The sequence below is a fragment of the Dufourea novaeangliae genome, unplaced genomic scaffold (genome assembly GCF_001272555.1).
Source record: "Dufourea novaeangliae isolate 0120121106 unplaced genomic scaffold, ASM127255v1 scaffold112, whole genome shotgun sequence".
In the NCBI taxonomy this organism is placed as follows: domain Eukaryota; kingdom Metazoa; phylum Arthropoda; class Insecta; order Hymenoptera; family Halictidae; genus Dufourea; species Dufourea novaeangliae.
Window position 1 is genome coordinate 1,032,622 of NW_015373993.1, and position 22,584 is coordinate 1,055,205.

Genomic DNA, 22,584 nt, shown 5'->3' on the forward strand with positions numbered 1-22,584 from the left:
AGCTCGCACAATCACTTTCGATTATCTGAAAAACCGTCGGTGATTAAAATGACGCCGGCGATAAATCTGGCCGCGGTGGAAAAAGGGGGGAAGCGTGTTTCGCGACAAGAAAAATGGACGGTTGTGCGGGACGAACGGAGAGAAATGCGAATCGAGGCGGAATCGACGCGCGTTCCGTGGAAAACCCTGTCTCGCGCGCCCCCATGCCGGGCTAATTATATTTGACAGCGATTTGTGCGTGCGAATTTAACGCGTTTTTGCAAAATTCCACGTGTTCCGTTGATTTACGGGGACCTCGGTGCCGCCGTTTGCTCGATGCACGGTCGCGAGCATTGTAATTGATAAAGCGAGGAAAGCTCGTTGTCGCGCGCGTGTAACGTCGCTCGTAAATCCTGCCGTTGGTGCTCGATGATCCGGAAAAACACCGACAATTACAACGTCGTCGAACGATATATGTCTTTGTCACCTTTGAAAAGGTAACGGGGGCCATTGGACGAGGAGACAATTCCGCCGGCGACGAATCTGTCTAATGGCATTCGTCCTCCTGTTGCGAGCATAGCCGACGTTAACACATTGACTGCCACTGTGAAAAAGGGCTGTACGTAATTAGACGCGCTTTTAACCCTTTGACGGGGAATAGCGCCTACAGACGTCCGAGGGAAGATGCTTATTCCGTACAGAACATATACAGAGTGAGCCAATAAGAACTACTATCTAAAATAACTCGTTACCTGTTGAATGTATCAGAAAACGTTTTAATTAATTATAGAACATTTTAAGGGACACATCGGATGAATGCAATTTGACACCTTTTTTTTATATCTTATTTTGTTTTGAGATACGAAGGTAACCTTGAGTCTTCTTAAAGTCAATGCATCTTTTTTTTAATGCCATCATGTATTAGCTCGCTGAATTCGTTCTTCCATCGACAACAAGGTGGTATTAAAAACAAGATGCATCTCCTTGCAATATACATGTCACCCAGATATGTATGACGTGGCAGTAAAAGTATTAATAACGGATTCGTTGCATTTCCGGTTCGAGCTCTCGTATAATTCAACCTCGACGAAATATTTTCGGATCCCGTAGCGACAACCATTCACGATCTCATTCGTCTACAATCAATCTGCACACTTCCGAACTGTTTCATTATTCAACGACTTTAAAATAGACCAGTAGACAGATTCACGGTACAAGTTAAAATTGTCGCCAGAATCCTCTTATACGGCGTTAATTTCCAGTCTTTTACCGGGCGTGATTAATACCATTCTTCCAAACTTATTCCGAAGTTAAAGCCCCGAGAGAGGGACGCCTTCCCGCGCGCATAATTTCCCGCCGACTTTCACGCTGTTAATCCGACAGTCGGGTATTGTATGTAAAGCGTTGTAAAGGGCCGAGCAAGAAACAGCGCGACTCGAATATTAAACGAATCGCAGCACAGGCAATCGTGTCCTTCTGCTCTTCTTTTTCCACCCTCTTATCGGACCGGCCTATCGAGGATACTTTACAGGTGCGGTGTTTCGCGATTATTCACGTATCGTCGAGACCAGACCCGATTGGCACCTCCCCCTCCCGTCACTGTTTCCAATTTAATTAGCTTCTTTCTTCCCTTGCTAGTTCGCGCTTCGACAACTCGGTCGTACGATCGAGTTTCCCCCCATTCGACGACTCCATTGTTCCAACTGAAAGCTCCTTTGTAATTCAGCTCCTTCAGCCACTCTCTTTCCGCGGTTTCGACGCCCAGTTGCGAGTCGTCGTCGATCAACCCAGGACGACAGAACCCTGGATCGCGAGTCGAAATTTCCCCAGGAAATCGGAAACTCACGAAACTTTCGGAACGTCGAGCAACCGACGACTGGGTCTGTCTCGTTCCGCGAGGAACGGGCTGGAATATTAAACGAACCGCCACGCGAACGGATCAGCCTCGCTGTCCTTTTTCCTCCCTTTTTATACGGCTACTCATCAGGCCAACTAAAAATTCCGTGGCCGTACCACGAGCAACGGACCTCCGCGAGGACTCGACCAAAATTCAACAACTTTTTCTCCCCCTCCGGGTCGGGGAGGACTCCTTCGTCCGCTACAGGGTCCAACCCCGTCGACTTCCCCGAAAGTTTTTCTATCAAGATTACCCGACTCCGTTCGCCCTTTGCGTTGCCTGCCTCCGGAGACTCGCGGGAGATCCGACGAGAGGAATATCTGTCTTGTCGTCCAAGTATCAAACTCGAAATCGATTTTGTTCTCGGATATACGTGTGGAGAAATGATATTTCCTGGAAGACAGCCGGTACGGGATCTGCAACGTATTTGTAATCACTAAACTGCGGAATTTTATGCAAAATTACATTTTTTTAAATAATTTTTGAAGACAGCAAAGATAGGAATGTTTTTCTAGTAACTTAGAAAACCTAGAAAACACATTGCACCTAACGAAAGTTTTTTCTCGATTGTATTACACAAATCTCTATTGGGAATAAATGTATAAAATCCGCAGTCTAGTAATCACCGTTCTTAATCGGACCTCGAGAGCTTCCTATAGCTCTTTGGCGTCTTCCGGGGATTGACCTCCTTCTGGTGGGATGCTGTTTGGTCGAGCGTGTACAGAGATACACGATGTTAGGTTTTTGCCGTAGACAACTCGCCCCGGGGCTTGGAGAAGATATAGTAGAGGATCCGTCGCCGATGTTCTTGCGGCCTCGGGATCTCTGATATTCCAACGCCTAAGACCGTGGGGTCCATGGACGATCAGAAATTAACTAACCTTCCGACGAGCATCATCGGTTTTGCGCGAAGCTTTCGGTAAATACACACTTTCATCTCTGCTAAGACAATAAACGAGAGATCGCTGTACAAACCTGTTCCGTTGTTTTTCAATCGTTCGCGCGAGCCTTTGAGCACGCGCCCCTATCGGGTCGAATGTGTTTGCGCAAACACGGTCGACAAGCCTACATATTCTGGGTTTCACGTTCGGTGAAACGTGATTGGTTAATCGACTGTAGAAATTTCAGATGAATTAACGGAACACTAGATAGATTTAATATAACAATTTCGTGCCGTGTCGAATTCGATTGTCACGGGGTAAACAGAGGAGAATAACGAAGGGAAGTGTTTTTATTTTATTTTTATTTTTTTTTATTTTTTTGTAAAGTGAAAAAAGAATCGAGCGGGGGACCAAAGGGAACAAAACAACAGAGAGTAACGAACGAGTTACGAATCTTAGGAGTACACAGTTGGGCGAACCGGCGTCTATATTTGCTGGGTTTTGGCCAGTCGCCAACAATAGCTGTTTCGGCTAGGTTGTATCTCACTCCATGGCAACCCATAACAAACATAAGTGAATTATGTCGACGCGTGCCGTTCGATACTTTACGGTGGCGCGAGCGCCCAGTCAAACCCGATTAATCCCCGCGTCGAAAACGCTCCGCGAGATCAATTGCATACGGTGAGCGTCGAGTACGTCGGTTCTTTCGCCCTCCCTCGCCTCGATTCCACTCTAACGACAGCAATTTATTCCGCATTATCCGTTTAGCGCGGGGGAGTGGAGAGGGATGAGGGCTGGTTTTTCGGCCGTGGCAAACAAAGTTTCGTGAACGGGAGCACTGATGGATTGATCGATAAAAAAGAATTAAACGGTCGAGGTGCAACGTGACCGCGAGTCGAATGGGAGAGCGCAAACGGTCGGAACCGCCTCCGGCGTTGTTTCCGTTGGAGTAGTCGACGGTATTGGGTTAACAGCCTATTAACTTTATCGCGAAGACTATCGTAACGATATTACCGGGTAGAATTCCAGTCCTATCCCGGGCAGTAACAGTTCTGTCGGCGGCAGTAATGAAGTTACCAACCCGAGTCCTTATCGATTGTCGAATGGACCATCGACAATATGTAAATCTGACGGCCCAGTAGTTGATGCAGCGAATTATTGATTTTATTAAGTTTTTACGATTGCTTTCCTGTATTAAATTCTCCAGAATCTCTGTCACCAATATGTTTATCAGAAAGACTGTGAGGCTGCTGGCTCAGATATTCGCTTCCTCATCCAAAATCATTAACAAATGATTCGTAAACCTCATATTTCGTGTGAAGTCTTTGGAATTCAGCATCTCTGCAACTTCTTACCTATTCTCCATCGTACGGACTGGGTCTAAAAATATTGGTCCCCAGGAAACAAGGGTGGGAGTGGCCACCTACAACTGCATTCTATTTTCAAGCTACTAAAAGATCATTACTATGTGTTTTAATGAGGTGAAATGTGTCATTAAGTTTTTGTATGAATATTATTTAATAATACATAGCACTTTGACAACGCTTTTGAATACAAGAATACGAACAGGATTTGATGATAATAACACAAGACAACTCGGAATGATAACAAGAAAAATAACGGAAAGAACAGCACAGTTACCAAAATCATCCAAAGGTTCACCCTCCTGCTCCTAGTGTCCGAATCAACGCGACAAACTGGGTCAGTCTTGTGGCTCGATAACTAGAGGATGGGTCGAGCGGTTGCATCGGCATCCATGAAAGTCGCGGGGCGTAAAGGGATTTTATTTATGAGTTTGTTTGCGGACGCGCAGCCACGACCCTCTCGCCGATAAGTGGCTGCTGCAGGGACCCTCGTGGAAGCGTGCTTCTGGCAGATTGCACGCGACGGTTGCACGGGGTTGGGAGGAACGGTCCCGGTGTTAGCAGAGACGAGAGTTTGGGGTGAGAATCGAGTGGGTGGGATCGCGTCCGGGGCATGGTTCTTTATTTACCATAAAATTCACGTGTAGCCTCGCGAAACATAGCCGATTCTGCGACCGCTAAAATTTTATTACCGTTCCCGCATGACAAACTGCCCGATTACTAACCACCCGATACGCTAATAGAGCCGTTTTTCACGGTGAACAACGAACAAAAAAAAAAAAAAATAGCCGAGAGTTAAACACCTGTCCAGTCCCCGTGCAGAAACTGAAAGAAAAAAGGGGAGGGAAAAAATGTTTATTTTTTATTCGAGGGCAACACGTGCTCGCCGACCGCAGGCGTTCATTCGATCGAAAACATCGGGCCTGAAAGGACGCACGATCGGGAAACGTGTTCGGATAAAAGCGCGAATAAAAGACCGTTTAACCTCGTGGATCGAGGAACGTTACGTTTTATCGTCGACGGGGATCGATCGTCCGACCAGCGGGGAAAATAGTGTTTCTTCGAATCGAAAGTTTCCCTATTCAACTACGCGTGCCTCGCCACTCGTCGAGTTTAACAGGCTGGAAAAAAAGGTATGTTTTATACCACGCGAGTATACCATCGTGTAACCCCTGTACGTTCAATTATTTATCGATCTGGTAATTGCGCCTGTTGGATTATTACTATCGAGAAAAAGTCCGTTTTCCTACGACCCTCGATCCAAACATCGTGGTGTACACACACGCGTAAAAACACTCGGCTGGGGAGGAATCGAGGCCTGAACAACGTATCAATTTCGTCGGGAACTAGGTATCCATCTGCGCGTACTTTAACGAATTGCTTGGTCTCTGAGGGGTATTCACGAAAACTGGCCACCTAATATTAGACGGAACGAACGTATTCATATTCATAGGTGTTCCGCGAATACCGTGGATTTCGCGATCTTCCACGGGGGAACATCCCGGACACGCATCGCGCGATCGATTCGATAAATGTACACCGGTGCCGTGATTCGACGCAATTTCATTGGAAGAACACGAGGAGGAATCATAGAAGAGGGAAGAATACTCGCGTGATGTACGGGAAGAGAATTCCGTGCCGCGATTTGGCGCTGGTTGCGCTTAGAAGAAAGGTGATCCGAATGGGAATCGACGGCAATTAATGGTTGTTGTTAGACCCGTGCATTTCCTGAAATATTCGGGACGTAGCTGTATTTATTTGAAAAGCCTGAACAGCTAGTTTTCAATTATAATTCATTATCCACATGTCATCACGATTTTTCAGGCATGTTCGATGCTCTGACAATAACATTCCTTTTTTACAAACTCCGATATAAAAAATTTGAAACCAAATTTTTTTTTTAATAGAAAATAAGGTCATCTTGATTTTTTTATGGTCACTATATATATTTTACTTAATAATATTATACCTGACGTCAAGACAAATTCAAGGACCTATATATGTGGGATCGGGAACTCCATACCCAACAAAGGAGCAAATAACATCTTTGGAAAATAGAAGGGTTCCGTGGAGCAGTGGGTAAAGTCTCTGCTTTCGGCGCCAGGGGTCATGAGTTCGAATCCCGCGTGGTCCCCTCTCATTTTTCCAACGCTCCAACACATATTATTGTCCTTAAGTCTTAAAATAATGTTAAAACAGTTGTGAATAGCTAATTCTTCGATCTTGGCCGACTGTGCAGGTAACGATTAGGGGGTTGAAATAGGCGAGATATAGCTCTCTCAGTGAAGACGTGTCACATACGATGAAACCCCCATTTGTACAGACTCGGATTTTTTTCCCGAACGCGACTCTTTGTGCCGGTTGGAGAAGAATCGGAACGATGCTCGTGGGGTGAAATGGACGATAAATTGTTGCGACATCTTCGAAACGCTTTTCGCAAAGCGCTTCGATACATCCTCGAGAAGACAACTTGAAACTTCGAGATTACTCTGCGAATTCATTGAAAACATTTTGAAGTAGTTTGAAGTGCACGCCGATCGTTCGAAGGGTTCTGTCGCTGGTCGAGCAGAGGGACTCGGATACACGTGGGTTCGATGGAAAATCGGCTGTACGGAACTAATTGGCTTTCGATGCAACGAGATTTCGGAAATCGTTCCGGATAACGAGGCCGAACGGGTTGGAGGGGGGGAAGGACCAACGTAACGAAGCAATGGAAATTGCAGGGAATAATGACGCGGCCGTGGGTCCGGGATAGCCCGTAACCGCGAGAAATATCCGACAACCCCCGAACTGGTCGTAATGGAATCTTGAAAAGGGAAACAAATGGATCCAATTAACGACCCCGAAACTGGTGGAATATTGAAAATATCGGGGTGGGTGTAATTAAAATGCGCCGCTCGCGATTCTTCCATACCCCCACCCCCTTGCCCGGATTTCTTTTAACGAAATCATTTCTATGTCATAGTTCCTGGGTGTGGAAACGTGACCACGGTAGAATCTCCACTCGATTCCAGAATCGTCGGAAATAAACGGACGACGTAACGCCGTATTGTATACCGCGGGAAGAAACGATCACGCAACGTGCACGACACGCGTTTCCTTTCGCCGTCTTCTCCCCCGATGTCTCTACGGCCCGCCACCAAAACAAACTATTCCCTGTCAGCGAGTCCACGCTGCTGCCCCCGGAACGATTTATTCCTCCGAGGCGTGAATTATCGATCTATTCGTGGCTTTCACGAAATTTTGTCGGGCCCACCTTTTTTATTTCGGTACGTGGCTGTCCTTGTGGTCGTGCTTTGCCCCGGAAACGAGATCACTTTTCTGTGTGCTGTTAAACGAAACTGTTCGACGGTTCTGTTTTTTTTATTATTATTATTCGTGTACCAGCGAGAATCAGAACCATCGACGCCCCGAATCCTCAGAGAAATCCTTTGTTCTCCTCGATATGTATGTACAAACATATGTCTCGGTCGTCCCGCGAGACAAGAGGCCAACAGAGAGAGGAGAACGATCTTATTTACGTTCGTGGAAGTCGTCTATTTTCAGGGGCATTTTGCAACCCGGGTAACGTCCCAATTACACGTGTAAATGGAGCACCAATTTGCGGACGGCCGTCAACCGAAACGATCGTACGATATTTATGAACCAACACGACCCGACACTTTGTATTTCGAGATCGCTTCGAGACCACCGCTCGCGAACGGAATATGCGACGAGGCAGTTTACAGTAATCACCAATTAGGTATAATTTGGGGACCAGAAGGAATTCGATTCAGTCTTCGACTTGCGCGTGTGTTCCACGGAATAGAGAAGCGAAAATCAACGGGGCAACCGAGCGGAATGAAACGATTTATCGGTCGCGCCTGTACAGTAGGAGTTCCGGGACGGTTCTTCGTGAGAATCAGGGTAGGAGGAACGATCGTCGTCAGCCGTCGCCAGATTTATTTGTCTGTGATCGATTATCGAGCCTTGCTTTTGCCTGTCGTTATTTCTGATTCCCGTGGCGCCCCCGGAACTCCTCTGCGGAGTTCGTTTCCCCGTACAGGAAACTGGGAATTTCACGTCGAAACTCCTCTCTCCTCGATCTCTCTTTCGACCCCGACTCGCCGAACGATTGCTTTTTTATTTTCGATGGAATTTGTCCTTGCGTTTCTACGTGCGAACGCGTGCCACCTAACAGTCATTCTCGGTTCGGGCATACCACGCGAAATCAGACTCTTTTTGGAGTACCATTGTGAATTTTCGTTGACACTTGGATATGTTGTTAATTTTAATTAATTTTCATATGGACAATATTTGAAAATTTGTCCGAAATGGTGCTCTAAAAAGTGTCCGATTTCGCGTGGAATGACCCTATGGTGATACGATACGATGATACGCAACAAATCGATACGCAACAAATGGATACGCACCTTCAGGTACGAGAGAAATGTCAAAATTGTGTCGTTCGTAATAATCGCCGCGAGTGGAACAGAAAGAAAGTAGAAAGTGAATACGAAGCGTGCCTGCACGGGGTTTGCTATGGGATCTCGGATCTCTTGAACTTCGTCGACCAGTTAGAAGCACCTCTCTCTCCTCGTCGCACGCGATAACAAGCAACCCCCGTTCGACGTATAACAATAATAAGCAAAAGCGCCGTCGCGACCAGCCACGCCAACCGAAGTCGTTCACCCAACAGCAGCACCCAGACCATTTTGTAACAGTTTAATCGTTAAGTAATGATCGCGTCGGCTTCGACTTCCGGTTACCAGGCGCGCGGCAAAACAGCCTAGTCCTCTGTTTTCCCGCGTTCCTCCTCCGATCATCGACCAGCGGACTCGATGAGTCGAACGCGCAACCGGCTTGAATTAAACGTCGTAAAGATAAACTGGCCATTCAAGCGATCTCGAGGTTTATTATTGAACGGCGAACACGCAGATATTTCAGAGCGTTTCCAGGTCCGCGACTTTTTTCCCGTTCGAGTTTCTTCTCTCCATTAACAACGTCCGCGATTTATCGTCGAACGACGATGACAGGGTGATTTTGACCCGAGTTCTCCAAAAACTTCATCCGACCCAACAGCCTCCGATCATTAATATAATTTAGTAATTGTTTATATTAATTTAAATCAAAGAGAAAGAAAATTCACACAGAAATTTCGAAAAAAAAAACGGGGGTCCTAACTTGCTTTGTGAATATTAATTTATCGTAAAAGATCTATCATTTACAGATCACTTCGTACATTTTGAACATGAAAAATAAGAATTTCTCTTCCTGTTCCAGGTGACGTGGAGATACTGGCGTACTTCTACGGACCGATCGGCGTTCTACTCGCGGTGAATCTTCTCTTCTTCGCGGCGACCGCCCGCGAGCTGACGTGCGGCCTGTGGAAAGGTGAATTCGTGAAGAGCACCACGGAAAGGTAAGCGAACCTCTCCGACTCAATGGGGGGACTCGAAAGAAAGAACGAAAAGCTAGAGCTGTCTCCAGCATACGCCAAAATTAAGTTTCACCGTGGCACGTCGTGTGTCTGCTCCCCAAGATTCGCCAGTCGTGCACCACAAAACGGATGCCGTGTGCGCGCCAGTTCCGTCCGCGAGAGAGACAAAATATTTACCTGAAAGTACAGTTTCCTCCGCCTCGCGTGCTCTGCATCTCGCCGCGTGCGCAACTGTATTCAACAATCCGGGGCGCGGCCATTGTTTCGTGTAAATATTTACGACAGTTTTTTTCTTCCCGCGAACGTTTAACAGTGCCCCCGGGCTCTTTTTTACAACAACAGCCGCGGGGTTAAAAGAGTCGACGAACAATCAGTCGACTCGCAAAATTGCTCCGTGGAAAATCTCGTTTCCGTTTTCATCGTTTACGAGAATTTCCGTTAAGGCCTTCGATGCAGCCAACGATTTAAGTTCGGTTATCTTTAGGTTTAAACGTGGGGCACACTTAGGGCCTACCTGAGAGATCTAGATCGTGCTAAGCCTTAAACGACGGTGCAACTATTGTGCCAGCCTTGAGGGACGTTTCGTTGTTTCAGAACCGAGATCAGATATACCAAGCCTGAAATTATTTAGAAGGATTACCGGATAATCGAAAGCATCGCGAAAAAAGGTTTCCAGAAAGATCCATTATACGCTCGCGGCGAGATAATCGCGTGGCTCGTTTCCACGAAATCGCGGGCGGCGGGGGAAGTATGGAAGAAACGATTACCGGCACGGGTGAACCTGGAAACCTTAGACCGCGTTGCGGCGAACTTGAAGAAGCTCGTTTATTTCAGCGGAAGAGGGTAGAAACGAGCTACAGAAACGACACGGCTGCAGACGGTGTACGTGTGTGTACCCGTGCAAAGCGAAATCAAGGATGATTTCAGGATTGAGAATTGTAGAGAAGCAACAAGAAACTAAGATCGATGTATATTTTTAAATACCCCTTCCGTACCTCATACCACCTGTTATCATACAACCTTGAATCAATGTACTTCTACACTAACGTTAAAATATTTTTTCTAAACACGATTTGGATCGATTAACATCGGACGCTCGTAAATGTAGTAGATTTTACATCGAAAGGATTGATTTTAGACATTTTTCATTCCACTCGGTGATCACTATAAGTACCTAAACACCCTTTTTTTCAACACGCTGTATATCTACGACCCTCAATTACCTTAACCTGGCGAGTCACCGTGCAATTTTCGAAATCCTGGTCCGAGACTTTCATAAACAAGCATACAGGGTGTTTCGTTTAACTGGAAACGGTGGAATATCTCACGAAGGATTAAAGTTAATCCAAAGATATCATGTGGCAGTTCATTGTATTCGTCTCAACAAACGCTATCATAATATGAATAAAAAAATACAGGGTTTCATTTAAAAAAATTAACTTAACTTTGATATCTCCCTCACTACTACACTTACAGAAAAATTATTTATACCACGTAATGTCCCCCTTTGTACCAAACAACTTCTGTACGAACATTCTTTTGATAACTTTAATCCTTCGTGAGATATTCCACTGTTTCCAGTTAAATGAAACACCCTGTAGATAGACACTGGGTCGCGTTCCTCTTGCGGAACGGTTTAAAACAACGGAAACGCATTGACGGCGCTGTGCACCCATGAACCGCAGGAATTCTCGGCGAGAATTTCCAGATCGATACGCAAAAAAATATTATCTTCCGTTCACGGCTCGCGGTCCCGGTCGAGTTGCCACGAACGAACGCCCGTTTGACGAATCACATTTTTTTTTCTTCTTCTTTTCGGATATTTATGCGAACGCGCCGCGGGCCTTTTTATAGAGCGGCGTCGGCGGCGGTGTGCTCAAAGGAGAATTTATTTTATCACGGCCTCGGCCGACAGATATCAGGCATCGAATCGTTATTTTCCATTCGTTCACCGGGAGTCTCCTACCCTTTCGTGCCGCCACCTTTACTCCCTCGTCCCGCCCGGAAATTGATATTGACGATCTCAATTTGCGATTCTCTTTCGGCCTAGGCCCTACGCGGCGTATATGCACCTTTTTTCCCCTGTCTCTCGATTCTCGTTTCCATACGCTCCATAATGGCGGATACAGATTCTCTCTCGCGCGAGCTTTCGTTTCCCTCATTTTGCTTTTTGTTTTTTTTTCTCTCTCTCTCTCTCTCTCTCTCTCTCTCTCTCTCTTCCCTCCCTTATCCGTAATTTCGGAGGAGCCCGTTGCTTTCATCTGGTCCCCGTTACGCTGATACGAATATTCGCCCTCGTAAACGCGTGCAACGAATGCCACGGGAGGACTAATGAAAAAATTATGATCAACGTACCTGTACCGTATTCGATTCGACGAATAGATCGGGAGAGAGGCAGAGGCATTTCGCGAATATTTCTACCGTTGAGAGTGAAAACCAGGGAATTCTTTGACCGATCATTTATGTTTCGGAGTTTCGATTATTGTGCGTACCGATACTGTAGTTCGCTCTTTTATTTAAAGACAGAAAAATATACAACGTTCCTTTCGGCACGAATTAACACGTAGGTACACGATGTGATCTTCAAACGTACTTGAACGCGAGATTCGGTTCTGGTCGAATGTTTTTTCATAAGCGTCATGATTTTAAAAGCCTTAGAGTCTAGCGTTTAGTAACATAAAATAGTATCCGTTCATTCGTTTTCGTTGCTAGAAAATATCTGTTTTTAAAAGAAGGTAATGTAGTACGTTTCAATTAAGGCGATAATAGACAAAGTAAGATTTTCTTGAATAACATCGCCATTCCATATGAAGAATCAATTCTTGACAAAGCTTCAGTGAGTGCAGATGTTATACGTGTGCTTTTTATACGAGTGATTTTTTATATTTTTAAAACTAGTAGTGACCCATGGTACCAAAAGATAGAAACGATTTAATACCTTCAACGTTTCAAGAGTCTTTCCAACCCTGCCTGTTATTCGGACGTCTTTTAGAGCTACTCTTTTCTCGACTACGTTTCTCAACAGCACACAACTCTTGTCCACTTATCTAAAGCTGACTCAGAACGAACGAACGTTAAACAATATAAGGACTCCTGTCTTTCAAAACACGCGTGAGATATCGCGGCCCGTCGAGAACCTCGCTGCAATCGAAAACGAGAGTATAGTATCTTTTTCAGGTGAGCGTAAATAAATACCAGACCGCAAAAATAGAAATTCCTTTCGATCTCTGTCAAGGCTGATCCGTGGATCTACGTTAAAAAAATATTTACCCGCCTTCTAACACACCATTCCGTACACAGGGTGTTTCTAAAATTTTCAACCAAACAAAAGATTGCTTTTTGCATTGAAAAAAAACTTCGAAGATAGTACTCGAAAGATAGGAGACATTCTAAAGTTCCCCATTTCCCATGGGACCCGCCATTATTTCGAGAATCACCTCACCGTTCGACGATAACAACGGTAACAATTAAACGCTCGGAATTCCCAAAGATCACAGAAATTCATCTCGATTCATTCACGAATCTCTTCCAGCTCGTTCGCGGTTTAAAAGTCTCAGGCATCGCGCCCCGAAAATAAACGCTCCGCGAATAAAAAGGATCCGTTCAAAGGGGCCTCTTTTGAATTACGCCCCGTACCAGAAGAGTCGACAAGGTTGTGCCCGGTTGAACGTGATAAAACACACGCTATAACCGTCAGCTGGGATGATGATGCTGGTCCCGCGAGACGCCACGGTTCCCGTCTAGAACCGCCCAGCCGTTTCTGCTTCCCCTCCCCGAGGCTTCCGAGATCGTAAAGTGGAGACCCGTGTTTTCCCGAGGCTTCGCGGGATTCCAGATGGAAGTCGCGGAGGGGTTGGTGAAAAAAAAAAAAAAGAAAAAATAGTGATCACGCGACGACCATCCGCGGTTACTAACTGCTGGTATTATTTTAACGTTACGTTGGACCACCGTGGATTATTTTCAATCCATGATCCCTAATCCGTTCTCGACTGTTACAAATGTCTTATAGAAGTTCCCTTCCGCGATTTTTTTTCTTCTTTCCCCGACTCGTATTTACCTGTCTGTTCCTCGATTCGTATCTTCTGGTTCCGAACGGTTTACAAATGGAACACGAAGAAAATCGATGCCGTACGATAATCTACGAAGAGTTGGCACTTAACCGTTATCGTACGTTGAAGTAATATATTCTCCTCGTGTGTCTCTACGAGAGGGCAACAGCAGTTAACTTTCACGTACGTTTTTCTGTCGATTTCGACTGATTATCAGGCTTATACGTTTTTTGATGGCGTCTAGACAAAACGATCCCCGTTGAATAAACGTCTGTCGCATTGTGTCGTGAGAGTAACGAGCGATCGAACGCGCATATACATATAATATTATATCGATATAATATCGTGTATATAGCCACGAAGCCGTTTCCCGATCCGTTACTACCGTATCTTTTTTTTTTTATCCCTCTGTCGTTAATACTGTCGATATTTCCAGTCTCGGCAGACGATAACAATCCATATCCACCCTTCTGTCTCGTTACGTCAATTAACTCGTCGCCGGATCCGCGATATTCTTTCTTCTATCCGAACGGGCGACGCAGGGTGGCATTAATTTGAAGCGTCGAATAAAAATATCGCTCGTGTTCGCGCGACTGTCTACCCTGCGGATGATTTCTTTTCGACCTCGCCCTGTTTCCATGTTCGTTGCCTTCCTGATGACGAAATCATCTTGCAGGGTTTCCCTCTTAGCGATGATTTTCCAGAAGGAAAAATCGGTAACCCTTTTGTGCAGGTTGTGGCCACTTGTGCTGGAAATTGATTCGCCGATGGGCGTGACTAAACCGTCCACAATAATTCGAAACGAGCCATAACATGATATCAGGCGAATGTTTAAAGTCTCGCGTATCAAGAAGTTATTTCTATACAAACCTTGAACAGGTGTGTACGATAAATCGTTTTATTAATAGGTTTAATCCTAAAATTATGATTAGAATGACTATTAAATCTATTAAAATGAATAAACTAAATGGATATTAGTTAAATAATAATAGTTAAATTGCATTTAAAAGTTCATTGTATTGTATCTAAGTATCCTACGTGTGTATAGAATGATAAACTTCAAAGTAAAAAAAAAAAGGGTGGACGTGCCATATTCCAATTTTTTTAGATAAACAACGTGCGTCGTGTTAGTTCCATTCGTGAGACGAATAACCATCGACGTGCACGTAGACAATAGTAATAATTCCAATGAAAGAAATCCAAATTTTTCATAGAGTTCTCATTGATTTGCGATCCTTTATTAAAGAAACGTTGCAACGTTAAAGTCGATCCCGCATTGCTTTTGATCTCTAATTGATCTCTTACATTTCATCTCACTGCTCACAAATGCTCGACCCTTTCTTCCAGATGTTCACACAAGCGATCGACCGTTGTATCGCGTTCCAAACGACACTGTTATCATGCTTACCACGCGCTTCCTCGTCCCCACCTGGGGGAGGGTTCCACCTTCTATTTTCATAGCCAGCGTTCCAGCGTCTAATTTGTTTGCCGCGCGCATATCATCACCTCGGCTTCCACGCTTTCCCCTCCACGTACTTTCGATTCGCGATTACTGTCCAATGCACTACAGTGATTGCTTCTGTAAATTTTTCAACGATCAGTGAGAACCAATGTGATTTTCATTGTGACATTTCGAATAATAACCAACGACCGGGATTCGCTCGTATAAAAACCGGGATCAATAATAAAACAAGCAATATCATTCATACTTAAATAACGGCAATATTTCCATTAGTTCTCGCTCGACCCAGCGCCAACCTCCCTCCACCCTTCGCCTCTGTTTGATTGCGATTTTACATCGAGCGATGCGCGTTAATATCGTAACAATACGACCGAACTGTGAGTAATATAATCGCCTGTGTTTTTGTTCGAGCGTGCAATTCACCGGTCGGTCGTGTCGTTAAAAGATGGTTTATGCCAGGCTCCGGTTGAAATCGAAGTTGCCAACGGTTGTGGCCCCTCGAGCAGCGTTTTGCAAATGGAATAACAAGCGGCGTTACACAATCCACGGTTCACCGACAACAATCCCTGCCGCGTCCGTACCGGAAAATCCATCCTGTAGCATTTCATAGGTGTTCCATTATGCCCGGTCAATCCCCGGACGCGTAATGGCCCGATCAAACTTTACGCCGAACGTCCGCCTCGCTGATTTGACTTTCATAATCTAACATCCGTGAACCGTGGATCTCCGTTGAATTTTCCACTCATGCTTTCGTGGCTTTTTTTCCTAACCCAGACGCTAAAATGTCAGACGAGTCGTTCTCCGGATTAGACGGTGACCTAAAAATTTTAACCAAACGGTAACTCGCAAAATCGATCTGACACAGTCGAGTATCGATCTACCGAGAAATTATACATAAAACAATAAGTAAATAAATCCATTATTGTGCTATTAGTATCCACTCTGTCCTACTGGACGGTTATACCCGAACAAGTACGTTTGTTACAGAAGTTTTTACAAAAAAATCCCTTTCTTTTTAGTCCGTGGAAGTACATTTGTGGCCGGCTATATGTAGAGTGTCCCACGTGAAAGGGTGCATCGACGTTGAAAACCGTCCGCGGAAACCGAAGACTGTATTTTGACCGAAGACGAAGGGGGTTGCCGCGAGGGGTGACAATAACCCGCTGTCAGACATACATCGAAATGACAGTACGGTTGTGCTGCGAGAGAGGGGGATTTCCGTAACCTTCGTAACACCATAATTTCGCGATGCGACACCGTAACGGGTTGTTGGCGAACGTATTCCAGCCCGGAACGTATTAATAATGCTTTGACTTCGGCCACAATGCGATGCATACATTACGCTGGCGATGCGGCACCGTGTCATGCCGAACAAACGGATACGTTCGCGGGCTGATTTACGCTTCTCGTTAATTGAACGCTCGCGCTAATTGAATCAGGGTGGCCAGCTTTTTAATTGTCCCCCCGGATATCCGTCGCGTCGCCCTCTGAATGATACACGAAGGGATCTTAACAAGTGTATACAGGGTGTAACAAAAATATTGGACACCCCGGAAAATATGGGTGATTTGGAACAAGTTTTTCCTTAGGGAAAATATTATCCGAGAGTTTTCTTAACGAGATACCCCCTCCTCCAGTGGTGAGAATGACGCCTGGACAATAATCGCGTATCAACGAAGAGACCATAATCGCGAGGCCTCTGTACAACGAATATTATTTTGATTTCAGAGCCGCCTTGGGCCGTGTCTGCATGAAGCTGGTGGTCGTGATGGGCGTGACCTGGGTCGCGGACGTTGTCTCGTGGGTAGTCGGTGGTCCGCAGTACATCTGGTACTTCACGGACCTGATAAACGCTTTTCAGGGTGTGCTGATCTTCGTGGTGGTTGGCTGCCAACCGCAAGTTCGAGCCGCGCTGAAGAGACTCTGCAACAGGAACCCTAGGACCAACGCCGGAAGGCAGGGAAACGGACTGAGCACAACCAGCCACGGTATGCCCAGCATGGGCGACAGCGTCACCCAGAATCCAAGCACGAAGACCGCCCCGTTGGAAACCATCTGCTAAGAGGATCATCCAATATTCCTAGCGCGATTCCAGCTGGACAGAGCTTTCTGATCGCGCGCGAGAAAGTTCTTTATTTCTCTTCCGTGGAACGACTCTGTTCTCCAGCATCGATCGACAAAGATCAACGGAATCCAGAACGTCACAGATCCACGAAGAAAAAATCTGTTCGAAAGGGATCATCGATCTACCGATCCCACAATATGATGGGGCATTCTTCGAGCCAGACAAGTCTTCTTCGGTCCCGTTTAATTCGGCGATCGGAAGTACACAGTATACGATATAAACATTGTTACCGTAACAGCGTAGAGAACACGTAGACGTGTTAGGATCGCGACGACATGTCGAGGGAACAGTATTTCTCGGTTTCTAAAGACTGTCGTTCGTGCCCCTCGCGAGCAAAAACAAATACACACGATTTTACCAGTTCGATCCTCAACGGGGAGACTGCGCGATCGTTCCAGCCCGAGTAGAATGGCGCTAAGAAGGTCGACGGCCTCGAGACCGTGAACTTGAACGTATTTCAAGGCCGCGGAGTCTCCAGCGTACCGGATTACTCCTACCGCGACGCGACTAACGACAGGCATCACCGCCACTCCGATCAGTCCCCGATGTAGGCCTCCAATCCGTTGAATGTTCCCTTCTTTCGTCGCCGGGGTCGTCGACCTTGAAGTCCACGCGAAGAATGTGTTGTCGCGCGGCGAGAGACTCGCAGACGGCCGGCATCCTCTCCTCGTCCCCGTGGACCAACAGCCGCGAGGAAGACGACTCGACGGTGGAACAGAACCCGCTTCGAGGCCCTGTCACTTTGAATAGTTCATTGTCTCGGTAGACACACAATGGCGACCGGAGAAAACAACGCGAAGCGACAAATATTCATAGAGACAACCCGGTCTCTTCCCTACCCTCCGTCGTGGTTGCGACTTCTCTCCAGGGAAGAGGAGTCCTTCTCCATTCGAAACCATGTGTAATTCGCGTTACTATCCCAAGACAGACGACTGGTGCGTTGTAAAATACTCCTGGATCATTGGCCGTCGATGATCCCATCCCAATTGCATTTGTTTTTTTGTTTTTCTTTTTTTTCTTTCACCGAAACGGTATTAACCCGAATGAGCACGCGTCGCAACCGGCCCGAGTCGATCGGTTTTATTTATAAACGAGAGAAGCTAACGAGAACGACGCGTGCCCCGATACCACCACGAGACGCCACTTTGTTCGAATGTTATTAATAAACGGCGCCAGGCGAGGTCGTGCCTGATTGAACTGGGCGAAGAGGGTGGGGGGTCTGTACACTTTTTCTTTTCTCCCGAGGCGTCGGTATAACGATGATCGACGATATCAACGTCGAGCAACGATCCCGAGTACCGATCTCGTCTTTTTTCCTCTTCTGTTTTTACCCAACGACTCGGCCCCATCCGTGCCGCCGTGGCTCGTTTAACGCTAGAACGATTTCGAGGATATAATCGGCTTTTAGCGACCCGTGGGAGGGGATCCATTAAATTCTTCTTGGGGGCAGGAGAAAATAGAACGACCTTGACCCACGTTTACGATGAAACGAGGATGGGTAATTCCCGCGGTTTCTTCTTTTGCTCCCACCACCACCCTCCCCCATTCCCCTCTCGATTTCATTATTCATCGGGCGCGACCGAAGCCGCGAGCGATCGCTCTTCAATTTTCTTTAGCATAAATTTGCATCGACATCGTCGCCGGCCGCAATCGGTGGCTCCCCGGTATATTGGCTAGGAGTTTTACACTAGTGGGCCTCGTCATCGATCGGCCGCGACGATCTCTATCGTTAAATGATAACCTGATTTTCGATACCTTCGCCCGGGGCTTTTCCCGCCGGCGAAATACGATTCATATCGTTGTCTCTATACCGAAATCTCTGACGTGTTCACCTTTTTTACAGTACTCTACAATACACGTTTATCATTTTCGGAACGAAGGTAGAGAAACATATACATATACTAATGGTTCGAGGGAAAGTGATTGATCCACACTGCCAACATCGATTTCGAGATAAAGACTTCATGAAAATACAGTTTCTGTCGCGTCGTCGCGATCATAGTCGACGGAGATTTCGTGTGTCGATATAAGCCTCGCGGAAGCACAACGAAAACATCGTTTATTCAACTTCGTTAGAAGTAGAATTGTCTCTTTTTTGTTTGTTTTTTTTTTTTTTTTTTTTTTTTTTTTTTTTTTTACATTTTACGCAGAGGACACCGTGATCGACGAGGAACCAATGAAAATTTTACGCGTACGAGGCTGATCCGTCGATGACACGATCACGAGGAGAGACTTTTCTACTTCTTCTTTTTGTTTTTCTTTGTTTTTCGTTCAAGCTGTTACGTGAGTCACGCTCCCGCGAAATCGCACTGTAGGTAGGTCAGGGCATAATATCGACGAGAAACTCGTGACAATACACTCTAGGAATTCAATGCCTTCTGAAATGCCTTCCGAATGTGGTGTTCAACGTGCCGAAATTGTATACAATCGGGGAACCAGTACGGGGTGGACAAGGTGAAATCCCCGTCGGTTCTCGCAACGCGTGCGACCGCTGGTGGATTACCATTTCTACGCCGCGATATCCGGGGCCGTGACTTCCGATGACATTCGCCAAGACAGAGTTTCGATTCGTCGCGTGCCGATGGAGAGATTAATCACGGTCCCGTAGGCTCGACGATTAACCCTTTCATTCTCGAATTACTTCGAAATTATCAAAAGAAATATTTCTATATTAACCGTTTGAGACCGTCTAATAACATTTTTCATTAGTCGTCATTTGGTAACTTTTTTACTTTTATCACGGTTATGTATAATAATTCCCATTACAATGTTGTTATGCATAGTAAAACCCAATTTTTCTTACCCTTGATCAATAGACTCTCTTGGAATATTTGAAAGAAGCAATACTCAGCACCTGAATTCCATCACATGAAAGAGACGACGGACCAATAATGTCCTATTTAAAATTTGTGCCATACCTCTGTACAAGACTAGCAGAAACTATTATATAATCACAGATATGAAAAAATACATGATACTAATATTTTATTGAATGAAAGGGTTCGCAATTGTCGGTCGCGCGAATCCTCCTTTAACGAAGAAGATATTCGAAACACACGAGTAACAAGACCAACGAAAACAACACGGAGTAACACGACCGTGATATCGATTTTCGCGATCGGATTCACGGCGAACGTGAACGTCGGAAGTCACATCGGCATCGATCGCACGCGCCGCAATAAAAGAAGAAAACCGTCTTAGAGTTAGTACCTCGCACTCTCGAGTTTCATTGTTCGTTAGAACACACACACGTGCGCGTGTATGTTCGTCGACGTGTAAGCTACAGCCGCAGGTAGAGTAATCGTCATTGTTTCTTCAGGTGCATCAAAGAGACTGAGCCCCGCGCACCAAATCGTTCATGGTAGCGGAGACCGTCCGATTTCCGCTCGAATACCTTCCCTCCACGCTTTGTTCATACCATACGTGAAATTACTACGAGCGAAAACGAATGCATTTTTGGCAATCGGTACGGAAAATCGATCCTCGAGCGGGAACGGATTCGTTTCAACGAACCTCATTAGTTCCTTTTCTTCTGGTATGAATGAGAAATGGAGGTGGAACGTCGTCGATGGTTCGTTAACGAGGTGAAAGATTGAGAGAGATTCGTATGGGAAAACTTCAAAAATTCAAAGGATAGAAAGACGACGTTCCACGTCCACGTTGCGTGCATGGTATGCGTGCCAGATTGTAGCCATCGTGATTAATTGCGTGACAATGTGAGCGTGCGAACGGCAACGTGTAATTAGAGTATGTATTAACGAGCTGTAACTTCGTTATAAATCCTCCCCCCCCCCCAACTGTGTATAATTGTGGTGGACAATCGGCGAGAGATCGTACAGTGACAGTCGCGCGCAAGTTTTACTTTTCTCTCGACAAGAACCAAAATTAGCAATCCTGTCTTGTAGATCCGAGGATCAATTAATCTCTCACGGATCTCAGGGGCAAGCGCCGACGACACTGACCGCGACTTGTCATTGTGCCGCGTCTCCCATCGATCGTCACCGCTCGCCATCGCATCCTTGTAGATAACATTCACTCGTCGTTGTGTATTACACGTGTAATTATAGCTGGACGTTAGATCGCGATAATTGAGCGATAACGCTGCTCTAACGGCGCACCATACCAGTTAAGTTATTCGTGGTCCGTCCGTGTCGGACGGGGTTCCCGTGATTTAAGGAGGTGTCGCACCGCCATTTTGTATTCCGTGAAATGGACATTACGGAAATGGAGAACGGATTTCAAAAGCGAAATCGTAAATCGAAATAGAAATAAATCCGAGGATGCCTGATAAGAATCTGGCATCGATCAAAGTACAATAGGGGAAAAAGGATAGAATCCTGAAGATAAATAAAAAATGCACAATCTTAGAATCAAAAATCGAACCCCGAAAAAACGAACGCCCTCCAGGAATCCGCTCGATGGACGGATCTCGCTGTACATTAAACCTAACATTCGGCGTACTCGGCGGAATAGGTAGTCAAGTAGAGTAAGATAACCTAAGGAACACCCGTAGCCTTAAACTAATTTATTCGAAGTAGTCGGTTGTTGGCGCACGAACAATAAAGATGAACGTAACGTATATATATATATATACATACATATACAATACTATATATAGGCGTGTAGCGCTATTGATATTCGAGATAGCCGGCGTAACCCGCGAGCGTCTCGGGTGCCCGATTCGGAATCGATAGCTCTAGGATTTAAGAGTAGTATATACAGGCGCGTGTAAACGTGTTACACACGGTAGCTTGCCAGTATATAAGAGGCGTGTATAGGGTTAAGGCGAGTCGCGTGAATCGCTCGCGCGAAGAAGAAGGAGAAACGAGACGATCGTATTCCCCGTAGAGAAAATCTGCGGTCGGTCGAGCAATGCGTGGCCGATTATCGAGGAGCCCCGCCGCGTGCCTTCGCGTAATTTACGTGCGCATGCGCGTTTGCGCCGCGGAAGATCCAATGTTGAATTTAACATCGCGACGATAGCCTGGTTGGAACGCGCTTGTTGTTGGTATGTCGAACCAAGAATTCGAAGGGAATCGTCGTTGTGACTGAAAGTGTTTTCTTAAATACCTCGAGGAGAATCACGCCCTGGTAAGATTCCGTTGCGAATGTTCGTCGACGACGAATTGAAAATTTATCTCGACATTGGATTCGTTCGCGGCGGTCAGATTGAGGTTATTGCGCGCCACCGAGTCGGCCAAAATCGTTCGACACTTTTTGTATGTTTTTTTACACACGTCCGAGCACGGTTCGCGACCGATGCAACGGAGAATTTGTTCGATAGTCGTCGCGTAGCTGTTACAAGGAACAGAACATATATACAGACACACACGCGGTTTCTTCGGAGACACACGGAGGCTATATACAGTGGAGACAATAGTATTAACCGGTCGAGCGCGACGCGGACG

At 45.9% G+C, this 22,584-nt stretch overlaps 1 protein-coding gene across 1 annotated transcript in view; it reads left to right on the forward strand.

The window, feature by feature from the left end:
- Nucleotides 1-18,748, forward strand: part of LOC107187836 (probable G-protein coupled receptor Mth-like 1) — a 141,709-nt gene extending 122,961 nt beyond the window's left edge. Inside the window, exons 6-7 of the mRNA XM_015576014.1 lie at nt 9,384-9,522; nt 16,780-18,748. Coding sequence (XP_015431500.1) covers nt 9,384-9,522; nt 16,780-17,113 — 473 coding nt within the window. The 3' untranslated portion in view covers nt 17,114-18,748. The remainder of the gene's footprint in view (nt 1-9,383; nt 9,523-16,779) is intronic.
- The last annotated feature ends 3,836 nt before the right edge of the window (nt 18,749-22,584 follow it).